The following is a 16,555-nucleotide window of genomic DNA, read 5'->3' on the forward strand; positions in this document are numbered from 1 at the left end:
AAAATCTGTGTACTTAAAAGTATTGCAAGAAGTATTTCTACTTGCGTGTCCTAACTAACATCATCGACGATTCATTTGGTATCCGAATCATGAAAGTATAACTTTTGTGTTCAAAGTTGAGCTTTCTATCTTTTTATTTTATAGTACTCGTATTAATGATTAATATTGTAGTCCCCTTCTTGTTCACAAACACGAACATAACTTACTCTTTTTATCATTGTAGGTAATGAAACAACTTAATCACCTTACACTCGTTTATTTTTAAAATATTGTCGGAGGATAAACAAAGTACTTAACTTATTAATAGCATCGCTTTTTATTATTTAAGATATTACAATATAAATATAAAATCACAAAATATCACATAGAAATGTGTTTTCAGACTACAGGTAAATAACATGGTAAATATTTTATACATATACTTAGTATTTACTCAAATTTCCAGTTCCAATTGAAATAATACATTATATAGTAAGGTAATAATAGAAAAAGGCAACAATTTAGATTTGGTTGTATAAAATTTAATTTAAGATGAAAATTATTTTTCGGAATAAATTAAAATCATGCCCCAATTTTTTTATTTCTATACAAAAATTAATCCATGCATTTTGCATACCAAATCTGAGTAATGAACAGGACTATAAAAATGTATAGGATTCCAATAATTTCTTTACAAAAATTGTCTCCTGTCGTGTTTTACTACTAAAAACTTAATATAAAATATATGTTTAGTATATAGTAAAATGTAGATGCTTATAATACGTCTCAAAATGAAACATGTTTCGATCTAACATAATATGTAAAAAAATGTAAATATTGTCGAGATCGAAATAAAAAAACTAACAAAATAATGTTTCGTCCACGATCTGAAATTAAACGTCACTATTTTACAAATCTTTAATTTCCCATAAAAGAATGGGAACTCCTACAGTACAAGGAAAGTAATATAAATGTGGCAGCACCAACAACCTTCTTAATTTTAATTTGACAAAGGCACCTATCGCGCTCGGCCACCTAAAAGGACCACATCCCTGATTATTTTGTCCAAAAATTAATGATAATTTACGATTTAACGACATTCAAAAAGCAGGTAGTGGTGAAGAGTTTTAGGTATTTCCATAGTTTTGACCGCGTGGGGGAAGGAGGGACCGAACTGTTTCCGGAGGAATATCCTGACTTGTGCCAATAGAGATATTGGATTTTTGGCGCGTTCAATTAGTTTTTGCTTTTGTTCTGCGTTTAATATACTGTTCCTCTTGATCATGCAGAGGTCGAAGGCTTCTGCGGCTTCCAGAAGTAAGTAGAAGATGTGCTCGTATTCCTCTGAAGTAACGTTTTGTAAGTGGTTGAGAATGCCATCCGGATCACGAAACTGGGTTTTCATTATGACCTGGAAGAAGTCCAACCATAAACTCTTTATTACGGAGTAGACGGCCCTTCTTAAATACAAAAATGTTGAATTTAAAATTAATGTAGACATCAAAACCAACAGGTAAATGCGGAGTTAGTGTTTCTTCTTGATGGTGCCATTCTTAGGTTCGGCAACGCAAGGCGAGACTCTACCGGTAGTCTGCGTATTGTGCGGGCGGTGGTCCCTGTGGAAGCTTGTTGCTTAATCTACCTTCCTGATTTACCGGGAATCCTAAAATTTGGTATCAAACAAAATTCAGTATCAGCTGATACTTTAAGTGGTTGGCGAGTGTGGTACCGACCCTGGCTCCGTGCGCGAGGAGCATGGCTACCAGGTCGCGGTGGGGCCGCACGTTGCTGGCGAGGTACTCGGCGAGCGCGGGCCGCAGCTGAGCCGCGTCCTCCGGGCTGTACACCTTCAGGTTCGGGTCGGCGCCGCTTTCCAGCAGGATCTGTGTCGAGGAACATATTTAGCTTCAAACAGTATCGTGACGTGACGGCAGACAATATCAAATCGCGCGGTAAATTTGAAATAAGACGACAAAATAGCGGTACAGACGCACGATCTGTGTACTTAGTCCGAGCTTTTTAACGTTCTCGATAGCGTAAAAGTTAACTTAAATAGCGCCCCTAGCGGCAAATGTAGACAAACGTTCCAACTCCATACAAATTTGAGTTAGCTTTTACGTTATCGAAAACGTTAAAAAACTCGCACTTAGCGCACTTGACGCGGCTCGACATTACTACAGATCATTAGGATCAAGAGATTGAATACTTGTAAAGGTTTCACTTCTACTGGGCTCCACGCTCTTATTATCATTTTAATGTTCATTGATGTACTCATTCGGCATTGAGTGCGGCTGCACTGTAATGTGCAAGTAATGTATTGTTAACAGCAGCAGAATATCGCTTCCACGTATGTTGTCACGAGGGGCCCGTCCTCAACACCATACCACAAAATTAACCTTCAATTTGAAGCGCATGCGTTTTAATTGAACTTACTTTAACGATTTCCTTTCTGTTGTCTATGTTGTCGGAGCAGGCGACGTGAAGCGGGGACCCGATCACGGAACTAGACGCGTTCACTTGAGCGCCTGCAGACAAAGAATATCCTTCATGAGTTTTTAATGCCATTCCGGTCAGGCGAGTGGTCCCCGCGGCATGCCAGGGTACAGCCGCTGCTGGGAACTCCTTTTGAAACTACCTGTGAAGAGCGTGTCATAGCGCCCAGCGTGGGGGAGATCTCATTATAAAAGGCACTCAACAGAATTCTTAGCCTCGCGTTTTAAGGTGAGTGGGTACTGATCAAAGAACCAGTTCTTAAGCTGATAAGACCCTCACCAGCTGATAGGAGCAGCTGTACCATGGTCACGTCTCCCTTCAGGATGGCGAGGTCCAGCGGGCTGGGCTTGCTGAGTTCAGGACAGTCGTAGTTCACGCGAGCTCCTTGTTTGATCATGAGGTTCACTACGTCTGGGTTACCTGAAAATTATAAAGTAGTCAGGGTCAGGGTGCGCTAGAGTCGGCCCTCGGGGAGCTCTGGTAGCTCTCGACGGAGTACGTTTAACTATGTTTCTTTAACACACGCAATGTATCACATGTTCAACTGGCCTGACGCGCGGGGTCAACAACCTCGTACGTCGCGGGGAGGGACCTCGACCGGCTCACTCCGCGATTAATGTTCATGACATTTAAACCTAAAAAAGTATGAATATTCAATGCATCATGAATGTTATGGTGATGGGGCTTTATAATTCCGTTCGGAGATCGTCCACTTGTGCTTGTTAGGGACATGCGGTGCCTGAGGTCCTCACCACTAAGCACGGCGTAGTGCAGGACGGTCCTGTAGTCGTTCCTGGCGTCGGCCATCGCGTTGATATCAGCTCCGAAGCTGATGAGGAGCAGAACTGCTTCTATACCCTGGACAGAGAGATATCATCTAAGATGTGAACGGCCTTAATGAGTAGGTTACAAGCTGAGCAATTCGATCCTTGATCAATTTTCAACTTGCCTAATCATTGTGTAAGAAAATAATATTACAACTAGAAATGTAACATGCGATTGATATCTGAAGGTTGACGAAGCGATCCTATGGACTGCAGTGGTGGGTACTTCGAGAAAGTGAGCAATGCTTCGCATAGAAAATGAGTAGTACTCACTTTCTTTTGTCTAGCAGCTTTCATGAGAGGAGTAAGCCCCGCTCGGTCCCTGGAGTCAGGGTTGGCTCCGAAAGTCAACAGCAACTCCAAGTACTCGGGGTCGGAGACCAGATTGATTTCGGAGCCGAAGAAGTACCGTTTGTTTGGATCAGCGCCGTGCTCCAGCAGCAGCTTAGCAACATCCTGAAAATGGAGGTTTGATCGTGAGCATTTTAATCGCTTCTGAGTTTCTGGTTATTAAATTGTAAGGGACTTATCTAGTAAAAGTGTTCAGAACTGTAGAAAGAACAGGAACTTGACCCCCGCCCTGGTTACTTGCTTAGTTTAGGGAAATTAAATACAGTACTGTGTTTGAACATATTGTTTACAGACTTTCCAAGTGATTATCAAGAGTTACAGCCAGTCACAACCAGGTATTATAACAACATTTGAATGGCATTCTTCCTACAACTGAATGGTATTATTACTTTTCAACAGAAACATGCAGCTGGTGCAGCGTGTACCAACTTTTACTGGTGGTAGGGCCTCATGTGAGTCCGCACGGGTAGGTACCACCACCCCGCCTATTTCTGCCGTGAAGCAGTAATGCGTTTCGGCTTGAAGGGTGGGGCAGCCGTCGTAACTACATATACTGAGACCTTAGAACTTATAACTCAAGGAGGGTGGCGCATTTGCGTTGTCAATATCTATGGGCTCCAGTAACTACTTAGCACCAGGTGGGCTGTGAGCTCGTCGACCCATCTAAGCAATAAAAAAAAAACTTGTTCGCTACGACCACCACCTTTTCGAGCATAAGCTTAGTGGTCGTCGTGGCCTAACGGTTAAGACGTCCGGTGCATTCGTGTTGAAGCGATGCACCGGTGTTCGAATCCCGCAGGCGGGTACCAATTTTTCTAATGAAATACGTACTCAACTAATGTTCACGATTGACTTCCACGGTGAAGGAATAACATCGTGTAATAAAAATCAAACCCGCAAAATTATAATTTGCGTAATTACTGGTGGTAGGACCTCTTGTGAGTACGCGCGGGTGGGTACCACCACCCTGCCTATTTTCTGCCGTGAAGCAGTAATGCGTTTCGGTTTGAAGGGTGGGGCAGTCGTCGTTACTATAAATGAGACTTTAGAACTTGTATCTCAAGGTGGGTGGCGCATTTACGTTGTGGATGTCTATGGGCTCCAGTTACCACTTAACACCAGGTGGGCTGTGAGCTCGTCCACCCATCCAAGCAATAAAAAAAAAAGGCATCTTGATTCTTGACCAAACCTCTCGAAATGCAACGCGTTCCTACTGGGCAGCAAAAATACTATAGCTTTGCGGGCTTACATTACTGCCAGTGAACACACTTGATGCTTGAGGTCTTATAATTTGAAGACAAACGCATTCAGTAGCCATCTCCTTCATTGGTTGGAAAGGACTGGAGGTTGGACGTCATCGGGTATGCTCACATAATGCTTGTTCCTGATGGCCAGTCGCAGCGGCTCGTCACAGAGCGTCGTTCTCGGGAACTCTTCGCCGGTGTCGGGCCTGTAGTCCACGGCTGCACCGCTCTCCAGTAGCAGCTTCACCAGCTCCGTGTACCTGGGGCCGACAGAGTTATATATGATTTCCGATTGCGAATAATGTTTAATGTATTTATAATGCAGAGAATTTATAATAAATGCATTCCGAGGATAGAAGGCGAACTGTGGTGTTGTCTGAAGCTACTCCTGCATACCAGCATTCAATGCTGGGAGGGTATGCTATGCACGTGCACGAGTATCGACACATTGTATAGCTCAGTAGCAATGTGGGTTTAAGAATAAGAAAGATGTTGTATATTACACATGCATCTGGTCCTGATGTCTCATGGTGACGCCATGGTGATGAGTGTTGTAGAGATGCCACTTAATACTGTCTGTCCTCTTTTTCTTCTTTTTCTTCACCTTATCCCACTAGGTCGGCACAGCTGATTTTTCTCTTCCATTCTCTTCTATCAGCCGTCATCTCAACACTCACTCCTCTCTCTCTCATATCGTCATTCACACACTCCATCCATGTCTTCTTTGGTCGACCTCTTCCCCCTCTACCTTGCACTACCATTTCCATACATCTCCTAGTCACATGCATCTTCTCTCTACGCATCACATGTCCATACCATGCTAATCGTCCGCTCTTTAATTTGTTGATTACTGGGGCTACTTTCACACTTCCTCTGATATACCTACTCATTCTTTATCTTGTCCATTCTTGTCACTCCACACATCCATCTCAACATTCGCATCTCAGCCGCATGCACTCTAATACTGTCTGTCCATCAGAATTGAAAAAAAACCAGCAATATCCGTCCGCTATGCCTTTCCGAAGAGACTGGGTAATGATCACCAAGTAATGTCACATGTAGGTTTGTGACTCTTCAAGTTTAACCACATTCCGTGACTCCAAGTGACGTGTTCACCCACCCATGCTCAGCAGAGAGGTGCAGGGCGCTGTATCCGCAGTCGTCGGTCGCGTTGACGTCGCAGCCCCTGACGAGGAGGAGCCTTGTGGCTTCCACGTGTCGCTGCCAGATCGCGTAATGCAGCGGACGGAGACCTTGGGTGACGGGCTCATTCACCTGGAATACCAGAAAGTAAAGCTAAAATACCACTGTTATCAGCTTGCAACTTGAAGGCGTCGTGGCCTAAAGGATATGACGTCTGGTGCATTCGTATCTAGCGTTGCAAAGGTGCTCGAATCCCGCAGGCGGGTACCAATTTTTCTAATGAAATACGTACGCAACAAATGTTCACTATTGACTTCCACGGTGAAGGAATAACGCTGTCTATTTCTGCCGTGAAGCAGCAATGTGTTTCGGTTTGAAAGGTGGGGTAGCCGTTGTAACTGTACTGACACCTTAGAACTTGTATCTCAATGTGGGTAACGCATTTACGTTGCAGATGCCTATGGGTTCCAATAACCACTTAACACCGGTGGGCTCGTCCACCCATCTAAGCAGTAAAAAAAAAGTACACGATACTAAAAGCCCCTCCCTGATCGAGAACATCATTTAAATTTCGACTATTAAATTATTGCTAACATAGTGTTTAGTTAGGAATTTGACTAGATATGATTCAGGTATCGTAGAATGAATTCAGTTCCGAGATAAAATATAAACTAAGTCTGTCAGTCCAGTTTTCAAGACGCAGTTTCTGTTATCGAATGTTCAACAAACATGTCTGTTTGGCGCAGCAATGATGTTTGTATTTTTGAGGCTAAAAAACAGCCAACAGGTTTGTGTTGTAACAACAGATGCCGTATCCTTGACACGTTCAGCACGTGACGGTTGTGTCAAGCGAGCCGTGTTAACCTACCCTATCACTCAGCTCACCTTGGCTCCACAAGCCAGGAGGATCCTTATCTCATCCAAAGGCACCATCCTGATAATGGAGTCCGCCAGCTCCCTCTGCAAGCTCTTATCCGATATCACTTCTGAAGGCATTTTGACTGAAAGGAAAAGTACAGAATTTAATTAAAATCGTGTATACTATTTGGAAGCCTTAGACACTACCGATTGATTTTAAATATTGAACTGCCTTTTCACAGAGATACAAAGACTATGACGGGTAGACAACTTTACGGCGGATCTTGAATTGAGTGGATATCAGAGGTTCTCACATTATCAGTGCCACCACCCACCGTAAGACTTGTGGTTGAAGTCTTATTTGTAGAGCATTCTTCCAACTGGTACGCGTCAGACACAGCCGTGCTGTGGCTCTCATCCGTCCGGCTAATATCTCTAATTACGGAAATTTACGACCTTGGGTTTCAATTTACTCTCCCCTCGTTTTAGTTCTTCCCGAAGACGTCTTACGTACACATGTCTGCTTAAAGGATTTGTGTGTATTGTTTGCAGGGTTTAAATCTCGGCCTTATCCGATCAGTCTTTACGAAAATAGGCAGGGACTTTCTGTTAAACCATGGATATATTTCCGTCAAACTTACGGGTTACCAGATACCAAGGAGCTTTTACTTGAAAATATATTTATGATTTCGTTACATCGACAAAATCGCTGTCTAATGACCTCTCTGACGAACTAACGCGTGCCAACTGTGAACCTGTGTTCTTAGAATCATCGATCACAGCCAGAAATACTATGTGACGACAAACAGGTGATTTTTGGCTGCGGAATGTGCTTTTAAGAAATATATTCTACAAGCTTAAACAACTTCGTTCTTGCACCGGACAGGAAGAGGAAATGAGCGGGATGGTCGTACCTACTTTTTTTTATTTATTGCTTAGATGGGTGGACGAGCTCACAGCCCACCTGATATTAAGTGGTTACTGGAGCCCATAGACATCTACGACGTAAATGCGCCACCCACCTTGAGATATAAGTTCTAAGGTCTCAGTATAGTTACAACGGCTGCCCCACCCTTCAAACCGAAACGCATTACTGCTTCACGGCGGAAATAGGCGGGGCGGTGGTACCTACCCGTGCGGACTCACAAGAGGTCCTACCACCAGTAAATATACCTGCCTACCTACCCCTGCGGGATGACATGACGCTCTAACATCAGTAAATACGCAAAATTAGTAAGTAAATAAGTACATGATGTTATTCGTTCAGCCTGGACGCCGATTAAATCGAGTGCACCGGGCGTCTTATCATTTAGAGGAGTTTACCTTTTTACGTCCACACAAGAATAAAAAGGATTTTGCATTCGCTTACTCGGCTTCTTGTAAGGTAATTTCGGTAATCATTATGGTGCTACGTGGTATTATTAATTAACTGTTTTAGATCTTAAAAATACACATTACTACTCAATGTTACTATTATTTGTCGTTGTAGCTTTTAAAATGCGTGGTAGCCACCTGAATTTGCTTGTAGTTAGACTCGCTGCTATGTCTATGTCCTACCCGACGCCACATTCTCTGTTCTTGAAGATATTAAAGAGAAATTCGGATCATGGCCCGATCTATGAATATCCGATATATGTATAACACGTTCTATTAAATGTGTAACGCGTTGTGGCTTCATTAAGTGTGTTCAAGATGCTATTACGCCTTAATTCGCTGTAGTTTGAAGATCTTCCCATGATCGCGCCGGATTGTAATACTACTACACAATTACGCACCACGGTCTGTGTTTTGTAAACATATTGTGTGCATTCATTTTGGCTCCTCGTTCTAGTTTAATACGCACCGTATTGTAATTAGTTTGATATTTGAACGACAGCCAAAGGTGTATGGTGTGATATGGCGCTGTTTCGCTCGACTACGAAATTTGATTTCGATAATTAGGTAGTTCGGCCCAGTGACGTAAACGAAGAGAGTGTTGTAACTGCTCAAATCATGCAAAATATACATCTAATGTATGGAACATACGGAAGTATTTCATCAGTTAGTTACTGTATTATGTGCTTGAAGTCAAAAATAACAAATTAAAATACTTCAATGTTAAAGCCTTCGCCAAACAGATAAGATATACTTGAGGGGAAGCTGTACAGTATTCGGCACGTTCACTGTTGGTAGGACATGTTGTGAGTCCGCACGGGAAGGTACCACCACCCTGCGTATTTCTGCCGTGAAGAGTCTTGTATATTGCGAGTAATGTAACACAAATAAAAAAGACAAGAATGCACGCGGGGTCAGCGATTTCGTTTCAAGCGCACGCCTGCGACATAAGCGGCATTACGCTAATGTATAGTTGCCAAAAAAGATTTAATTTTTTTTTATGTATCATGGCTTCGTCAAACAGAACGCGTACTTAGCGCCGCGTTTTAACGTCGCGCTCTTTTCATGTCACACCAATTGACTAGATGAGTCTAACGCTCCTTGATGCATGATAAGCATGGGTATTTTCTAACTAATTCTATCAATTTTTCGGGCATTATCCAGTATTTAATACACATTCACTCGGACGCTAAAATAATATTTGTAAAAAATTACAACACCTGACGTCAAAGCGTCCTAACGCCGCGACAGAGTGTTGCGTACTTATAGTGCTGAGGCTCTGTTTGACGGTATGTTACCATAGTAGTATAACACAACTCGGCGTCAGTTTAGCGCTCTGACGCGCGCTTTTTTTTTTTTTTTTCCTACCTAAGCTGAGAGCCTTGAGAGGCTATATCAGCGTAACCCTAACTTTAGTAGGTGAGCTCACGGGGCTCAAACCTGACGATGTTGCTAACACGAACCCTAGCAAGAGTCGTGCTTCGCAGAATCTACCACCGGATCGGAAACGCGACCCACTGAGAAGATCCGGCGAGAAACTCAGTGGGCTGTGTCTGAGAGTTAATTTACTCGTCGAGCCCTTCGTCGCAAGCGACGGGTTCGACGAGAACGGTGACCGGTGCTTGAAGTACCTAAAAGCACCGTTAGTGGATCGGGAGGATCCGAGATAACGTGTTTTGGGCGACGTCGACTGCTTTCCATTCTGTCCGCAGGATCGGGAATGGACGCGCGCTAATTACGCGTTCTGTTTGACGAAGGCTTGAATCACTCGATTTCTTAATACTTTTAAATTTTTACACTGCTATTGAAAGGCACTATGATTTGGCGAATGCGTTGCGTCAAGGAGCGTTAGACTCGTCTAGTCAATTAGAAGAGCGCGACGTTAAAACGCGGCGCTAAGTACGCGTTCTGTTTGACGAAGCCATGATACATAAAAAAAATTTAAATCTTTTTTGGCAACTATACATTAGCGTAATGCCGCTTATGTCGCAGGCGTGCGCTTGAAACGAAATCGCTGACCCCGCGTGCATTCTTGTCTTTTTTATTTGTGTTACATTACTCGCAATATACAAGACTCTTCACGGCAGAAATACGCAGGGTGGTGGTACCTTCCCGTGCGGACTCACAACATGTCCTACCAACAGTGAACGTGCCGAATACTGTACAGCTTCCCCTCAAGTATATCTATGAGTTTCCGCGGAGGACGGCTTAAGGTGGTAGGATATCTTGTGAGTCAGCGCGGGTAGGTACCACCACCCTGCCTATTTCTGCCGTGAAGCAGTAATGCGTTTCGGTTTGAAGGGTGGGGCAGCCGTTGTAACTATACTGAGACCTTAGAACTTTATCTCAAGGTGGGTGGCGCATTTACGTTGTAGATGTCTATGGGCTCCAGTAGCCACTTAACATCAGGTGGGCTGTGAGCTCGTTCACCCATCTAAGCAACAAAAAAACAAAGGCGCGTACATATAATTTGCATTTTTTTTTAATGTTAACTTGTTAAAAAAATGAAACGCTTATTAATTAATCTTTTCTATTAATCTTTACATGCATGCTCCGATTTCAGTGTAAAATAATTGCTGGACAAAAATTTTTTTTCTCACAATAGCCGGTTTGGGTTAAAATTTTCTTCTTTTTTTATTCACTTTCTGTTTTTATGACTTCTCTTCAATGCACAATTATCAAATCCCGCCCCTCCTGGCTGAGCCTTTGCTCGCCCACCTGTCCTGGTGAAATTGGAAAGGCCTCTGGGACGCCAGTCTGGTAATCCTTCACTCAAAATAATCAAAATTAGGCTTTCAGCACAAGTAAATTGGAACCTATTTCCAATGCCGTGACAGGAGCAGTGTGCCACCGCAGGCGCCCACGTTGACCCCGTTCAAATAATTTAAAATATATTGCGTGATATATTTATTTATACATTTGTATTTAGATATGGCGCAGATTAAAAATAATGCTTACGTAAATATTTCGCGCACCAAATATTTTTCAGTGTTGTTTATAAAGTCTGGTTAGTTTATTTTGGGTTTATGTAGCAGTTGGAGAAAATATCAATTGATATAATGAAACTTAAGTATCCGGTGCGTCTCAGAATACGTCTTACCATCAGTAATTACGCAAATTATAATTTTGCGGGTTCGATTTTTATTACACGATGCTATTCCTTCACCGTGGAAGTCAATCGTAAGCATTTGTTATGTAAGTATTTCATTAGAAAAATTGGTAGCCGCCTGCGGGATTCGAACACCGTTGTTGCATCGCTAGATACAAATGCACTGGATGTCTTATCTTTTAGGCCACAGCGACTTCAAAACTTTATTTAGACAAAAAACATTCACACTAAAATTTAGATAAAAATATCTCATTTTATTCATTTCTCTGTATTTTCATAATAACACATCTATGTATTTTGGCGCGGGAAGAAAGTTTCCTGGGAAACTCCCTGACGTAGGTCGCGACATGAGATTGGAGCGGAGCCATCTTTGTTCCAATATACTTCATTATATGGTCCGGCATTGATGTAACCGATGTAAGGAAGACAAGGGGATAGAGTTTTCAATATAGTATCTGAGTATCAGCATACGTAGTAATAATATACATCTGGACATAAAGTTCAAATTGAAAGATTGACCTGAGTTTTCGTGAGCCTGAAATGTATGAGCTAAAAACTCAAAGGTCAACGACCGCAGTCACTCTCGAATAAACGCAAGCGTAGATTCTTTTCACAGGAAAAATATTTCACAACCTTTTTCAAAACGCAAAAGCATTTTAAAAACATGTTTGCTTCCATTGAAATTTATTTGCGCAGCTATAATACGTTTCCATACAAAACAGACAATATATTTTGATTTCACCTTAAAGCGCCCTATTTTTGAGAAAGATTAATCTTTAAAACACATCTCGAGATATTTGCAACGTCTTGGAAATAGTCCAAGTACCAGTATAGTTAGGTCTTCGATTAACGACTTGTCGTTGCCGAGTGTTGTGGCATCGATGCTCGGCGACGACGAGTCGTGGAAGGCGATGCTCGACTTCTGCGAGTGCACCATCTCGCAGTAGGAGGCGGCGGGGCGCGTGAGAGACACGCAAGCCCGCCGCCGTCGAGCGGGGGCCAGGGAGGCGGATCTCGCCCAAGCCCTGGCCCTCTAAGTGTTTCGGGTCCCCTTCATATGTCGGTCTGGGGACAGGCGAAGGGGGCCTAAGAAGACGACGTGCAAGCTGCTCTGCACGCGTTTTATGCAAGAGCATCCGGGTGATGGAAGGCCGGCTATCCTCGACCCACGCTGGTTCTGACCCAGCGGGGTATTCCGTAGGATAGACCATTCTAACCGGCGCCATCTAGGCGGGCTCCGGATAGCCTGCCGACCGAGAGGGCTGGTGTTCGTGGGCGCCGACGACCGCCGGTCCGGCGTCCCGAGGGGGAGGGTGATGGGAGAGATGTGCTCCGCACTAAACGCTTCACTTTCCCCCCTTTGCCTTTTCATGGGTTCTGTCTGATGCGAGGTTCGGACGCGGGTTGTTGAGCGACAGGAGGTTTTAGTCAGTTCGACTCCGACATGCCCCGCCTTCCATCCCCAGGGGAGGGCGGAAGTCCGGCGATTTCCTCCTGACCAAAAAAAAAAAAAAAAGGTCTTCGATTGACTGAACGCTACGTTGTGCTACACAGCTAATAGAGGTTTCGTTTAAAATGGGTTTATCAGGTGTTTTCAGTTTAGTTCCGTTGACGCGGACGAGAGATGGCGCCACGTGGTTGCATGTTTACTAACAAAAAGAGTTTTAAAATAAATGGGCCAATACATGGCGCCAATATTAAGTGTGTATCTAAGCTTCACTACATACATTAGCATGAGTCCAATTAGAATAGTGATATAGCCAAACCTTGTCATTATTTCTTTTTCGTTATCAAGCACCTGATGTTTTTTGAACAAAATCGGTTGAGACCTTCTGGTTACTTTAGAAGATTGCACAAAGTGGGAATGAGTTGCTCGCTCCGGGGCTTTTCAATATCGTAGTAATTGTTACGTTATAATACTCATTGTAAAAAAATCATATTTAAAAAAATAATAATCTAATATTAAAAAATAAATAAATAATAATTCCATATTTAAAAAAAAAAAAAAAAAAGACATGCCCGCTGAGTTTCTTGCCAATTCTTCTCAGGACGGAGGCTAGTTCTTGTGAATTGGCGGTAGTTCTTTTGACGTTCAACAAGTATGTACTTTCATTTATGTTGAATAAAATTTTTTTGATTTGATTTGATTTGACTATTAAGTATTACAATTCTGCTAACTAATAGTTACTTTTCATTACAAAACTCACTTTAATTGTATAAAATTAACTCTGCATGAGAGTTCGTGTTTCCATTTGTATGTTCAGTGGGTCATAATGCCGCCCTGCATTGGCATGGTAAAATCAAATAGATACAACATGAGCTCCACATACAAATTTCTACAGTTTTGTTTAGATTAACGTGACAACAGACGATACATACAGGCACATAAATGAATAAATACGTAACATCATATCGACATGCAGTCTACCGCCAAAACTCCCTGACATTTACTCAGCAATGACAATTCTGACAGCTAGCCTTGTCAAAGCAGCCATTTTTGTTTCCCAATTAATCGTCGATTGACAGCTGTCATTTTAATAGTGTTTTGAATTATCACTTAATTTTCCTACTTGTTTTGAATTAATAAACTACTTGATATTTCGATAAAATGGAGTCGTCGTAAGCTGAAGGATGTGATTCCTTGTGCACGTGTACCAAATGACGCGACTCTGTCAGTGTTCAAATACCGCAGGCATTTTTCTACAACACACACTTCACACGTATTCACGAATGACATCCACGATAAAGGAATAACTACTTAAAGTAAAAATCTAACACTAAAATAGAAATTTCTATATAGTTAGTAAAATATGCCACCTGATCATCAGTTCATTTATTTATTTATTCATCATCATTTCGAAGCTAGATATGTACTAATACTATGTCTATCTTCATGTCTTCACCTGTGCTAGTGTTCGGAGATATTTATTAACATTGACATTGCTACTGAGATGATTGACAATAAAAATGTCTCTTGCGCGTCTCTCTTCGATAACTCGTATGACGTGTCTCATCCAATTTCAAACTATCGTCCCGTAAATTAGAGCAAATCATTATCACGTTGAACCTGGAGTCCATAGACATCAACAACGTAAACGCGTCACCCACCTTGAGATATAAGTTCTAAGGTTTCAGTATAGTTATAACAGTCTTCTTTTTTTCCCCCCTAACCCACTAGTAGGGATCGGCACAACTAATTCCACAGGTTCCATTCTCTTCCGTCATCTCAACACTCACTCTTCTCTCTCTCATATCGTCATTCACACACTCCATCCATGTCTTCTTCGGTCGACCTCTTCTAGCTCTACCTTGCACTGTCATTTCCATACATCTCCTAGTCACATTCATCTTCTCTCTACGCATCACATGTCCATACCACGCTAACCGAAATGAAACTTTAATGGTAATTTAATTATGTATGTCCGTGAAACAGAAGAAAGCACTACATTAAAGATTTATTCGCTGCACGCAATGCAATGCAATTAGGAATCAGGTAATCAGCTGAAGCACAAGGTCACATAAAGAAAGGAGCATTACATTGCTGGCTTAAGGAATGTGAACTATTCCATAATTATCTTTATTGTCGTATATGTTTTTATCCATACTGCGGTAAATATCCTGTACTTCGTGCTTTGTGAAGCTTTGTTGACCGTGTTATTGACAGAAGCTAATGAACTTGAACACCTCGAACAAAAGATGTTATTCGAACGACCCTGACTGCAGTGACCTACATTGTAAACATTCTATTTTCGTGCAACCAGAAACGTCATTATAACGGCCATCTTGGAATTGTGAATAAAATTTCGTGCGTATGTTTTTAATGAATTCGATGTCGCTAGTAAATTAATGTCGTCACCTGTTAGTGTTTAATGGACATGATATATTTCTTAAATCATTAATAATAACTAAATATAGTTTGTAAGTTTAGAGAATAACGCTATATTGATATAAAAACTAACATTGTTGAACTTTGCTATTGAATTTATTTATAAAATAACTGGTTTATATGTGAGCAAACCACTTTTGCCACTTTTGAGACATATGAGAAGTATTCATGATTTTGCCAGTGTTTTCTTAAAAACAATTTTTAAAAACAAATTCGTAACCTAAAGTATATGTTTTTTTTTCCAAGCACGAAAGGTTACTGGTGGCTTGAAGGGAAGGAAGTTTTATTCATTATCTATATTATTAATATTGTCACACTAGTAAGCATAATTATATTGAACAATTCACATACCTTACTACGTTAAAAGGCCCAACTTCAAAACAGGAAGCACTATGATAAAAGTCCTTTGTCTGATTCCAAAAAAAAACTGACTTTTTAAACTTTTCCCGCGCTGTCAAAACGACAGAAATTCCAAGGTTTTTTCTATTTCTTTTCTCTTCCTTTATTTATTTATTAACAATGGACAGAGTACTGCGTTATATACGTGCGCTCGGGTTTTTATTTTCAAATAGACTGTTTTTGGTAGAGTTTCGTTCTGGTAACAAAGAGAATTGGATTTGGTCCAAGATGGCGCTGTGCCAAGTACGGAGTTGCAATGGACGTGTAGGGTAAAACGTAATATTTTCATAAAGTTTAATGAGTTTAGGAAACGCTTTGCTGCCGTGAAGGAGTAGACGAGTGTCTAGACATTACATACAATACAAGTGCTGCCTCCTCAAAATAGAAGAAATGAGGTTAAATCTCAATGCAATTATTGCAATACATATTCTTTAAGCCTTTGACCAATTAGTCTCTTCGATCTTCTTACTGTTACGCGCTGGAGTTCGGGATAAATAAAACTTCTACTGAAGTACAAATTAAAACTCTATTTGTCACTTAGAACGCTCACAGAACACTTTTCAATGCGTAATTCACTTCTTCCGCTTCGCTTCAGGTGATGCGTTCGCTGTTTCGCTTCGAGTCGTTCCGATTACTAACTGCCTCCGTGTCATCTTTGCACCGCTTTTATAATCGACATCCCTAGAATTATCGAAAACATTCCTGACAAGTCGAGTAGTTTCGATATGTGTTTCCGCTATTTTACAATAGATGTCGTTGTACTTCTCGAGCGTCCTCAATTTTACTTGTTCTTTTGATATTCGTTTCTGCTATTCGACGATAGATGGCGTTGCTCTTACCGACGTAACATTACTAAGATGTCTGGATATCTAGTAGAATCTGAGACAGACGAATC

The 16,555-nt window shown here is 41.7% G+C and overlaps 1 protein-coding gene across 1 annotated transcript; it reads right to left on the reverse strand.

Moving 5' to 3' along the window:
* Positions 1–240: 240 nt before the first annotated feature.
* Positions 241–15,836, reverse strand: LOC114246588 (uncharacterized). Its single transcript, XM_028179187.2, has 10 exons — positions 15,613–15,836; positions 6,920–7,035; positions 6,012–6,166; positions 5,019–5,151; positions 3,570–3,752; positions 3,225–3,330; positions 2,752–2,892; positions 2,413–2,504; positions 1,713–1,862; positions 241–1,390 (listed from the first exon to the last, which is right to left on the reverse strand). The coding sequence occupies exons 2-10, from the start codon at positions 7,028–7,030 to the stop codon at positions 1,070–1,072; spliced, it is 1,392 nt and encodes a 463-aa protein (XP_028034988.1). The 5' UTR covers positions 7,031–7,035; positions 15,613–15,836; the 3' UTR covers positions 241–1,069.
* Positions 15,837–16,555: the final 719 nt, after the last annotated feature.

The sequence above is a fragment of the Bombyx mandarina genome, chromosome 23 (genome assembly GCF_030267445.1).
Source record: "Bombyx mandarina strain Sakado chromosome 23, ASM3026744v2".
NCBI classification, from domain to species: domain Eukaryota; kingdom Metazoa; phylum Arthropoda; class Insecta; order Lepidoptera; family Bombycidae; genus Bombyx; species Bombyx mandarina.

Excerpts from the sequence above, each read along its gene's own strand:
- LOC114246588 (XM_028179187.2), bottom strand. The coding sequence starts at position 7,030 with ATGCCTTCAGAAGTGATATCGGATAAGAGCTTGCAGAGGGAGCTGGCG. Across the intron at positions 2,893-3,224 it reads GCACTACGCCGTGCTTAGTG|GTAACCCAGACGTAGTGAAC; the intron begins GTGAGGACCTCA and ends TATAATTTTCAG. Across the intron at positions 1,391-1,712 it reads TCCTCGCGCACGGAGCCAGG|GTCATAATGAAAACCCAGTT; the intron begins GTCGGTACCACA and ends GACTTCTTCCAG.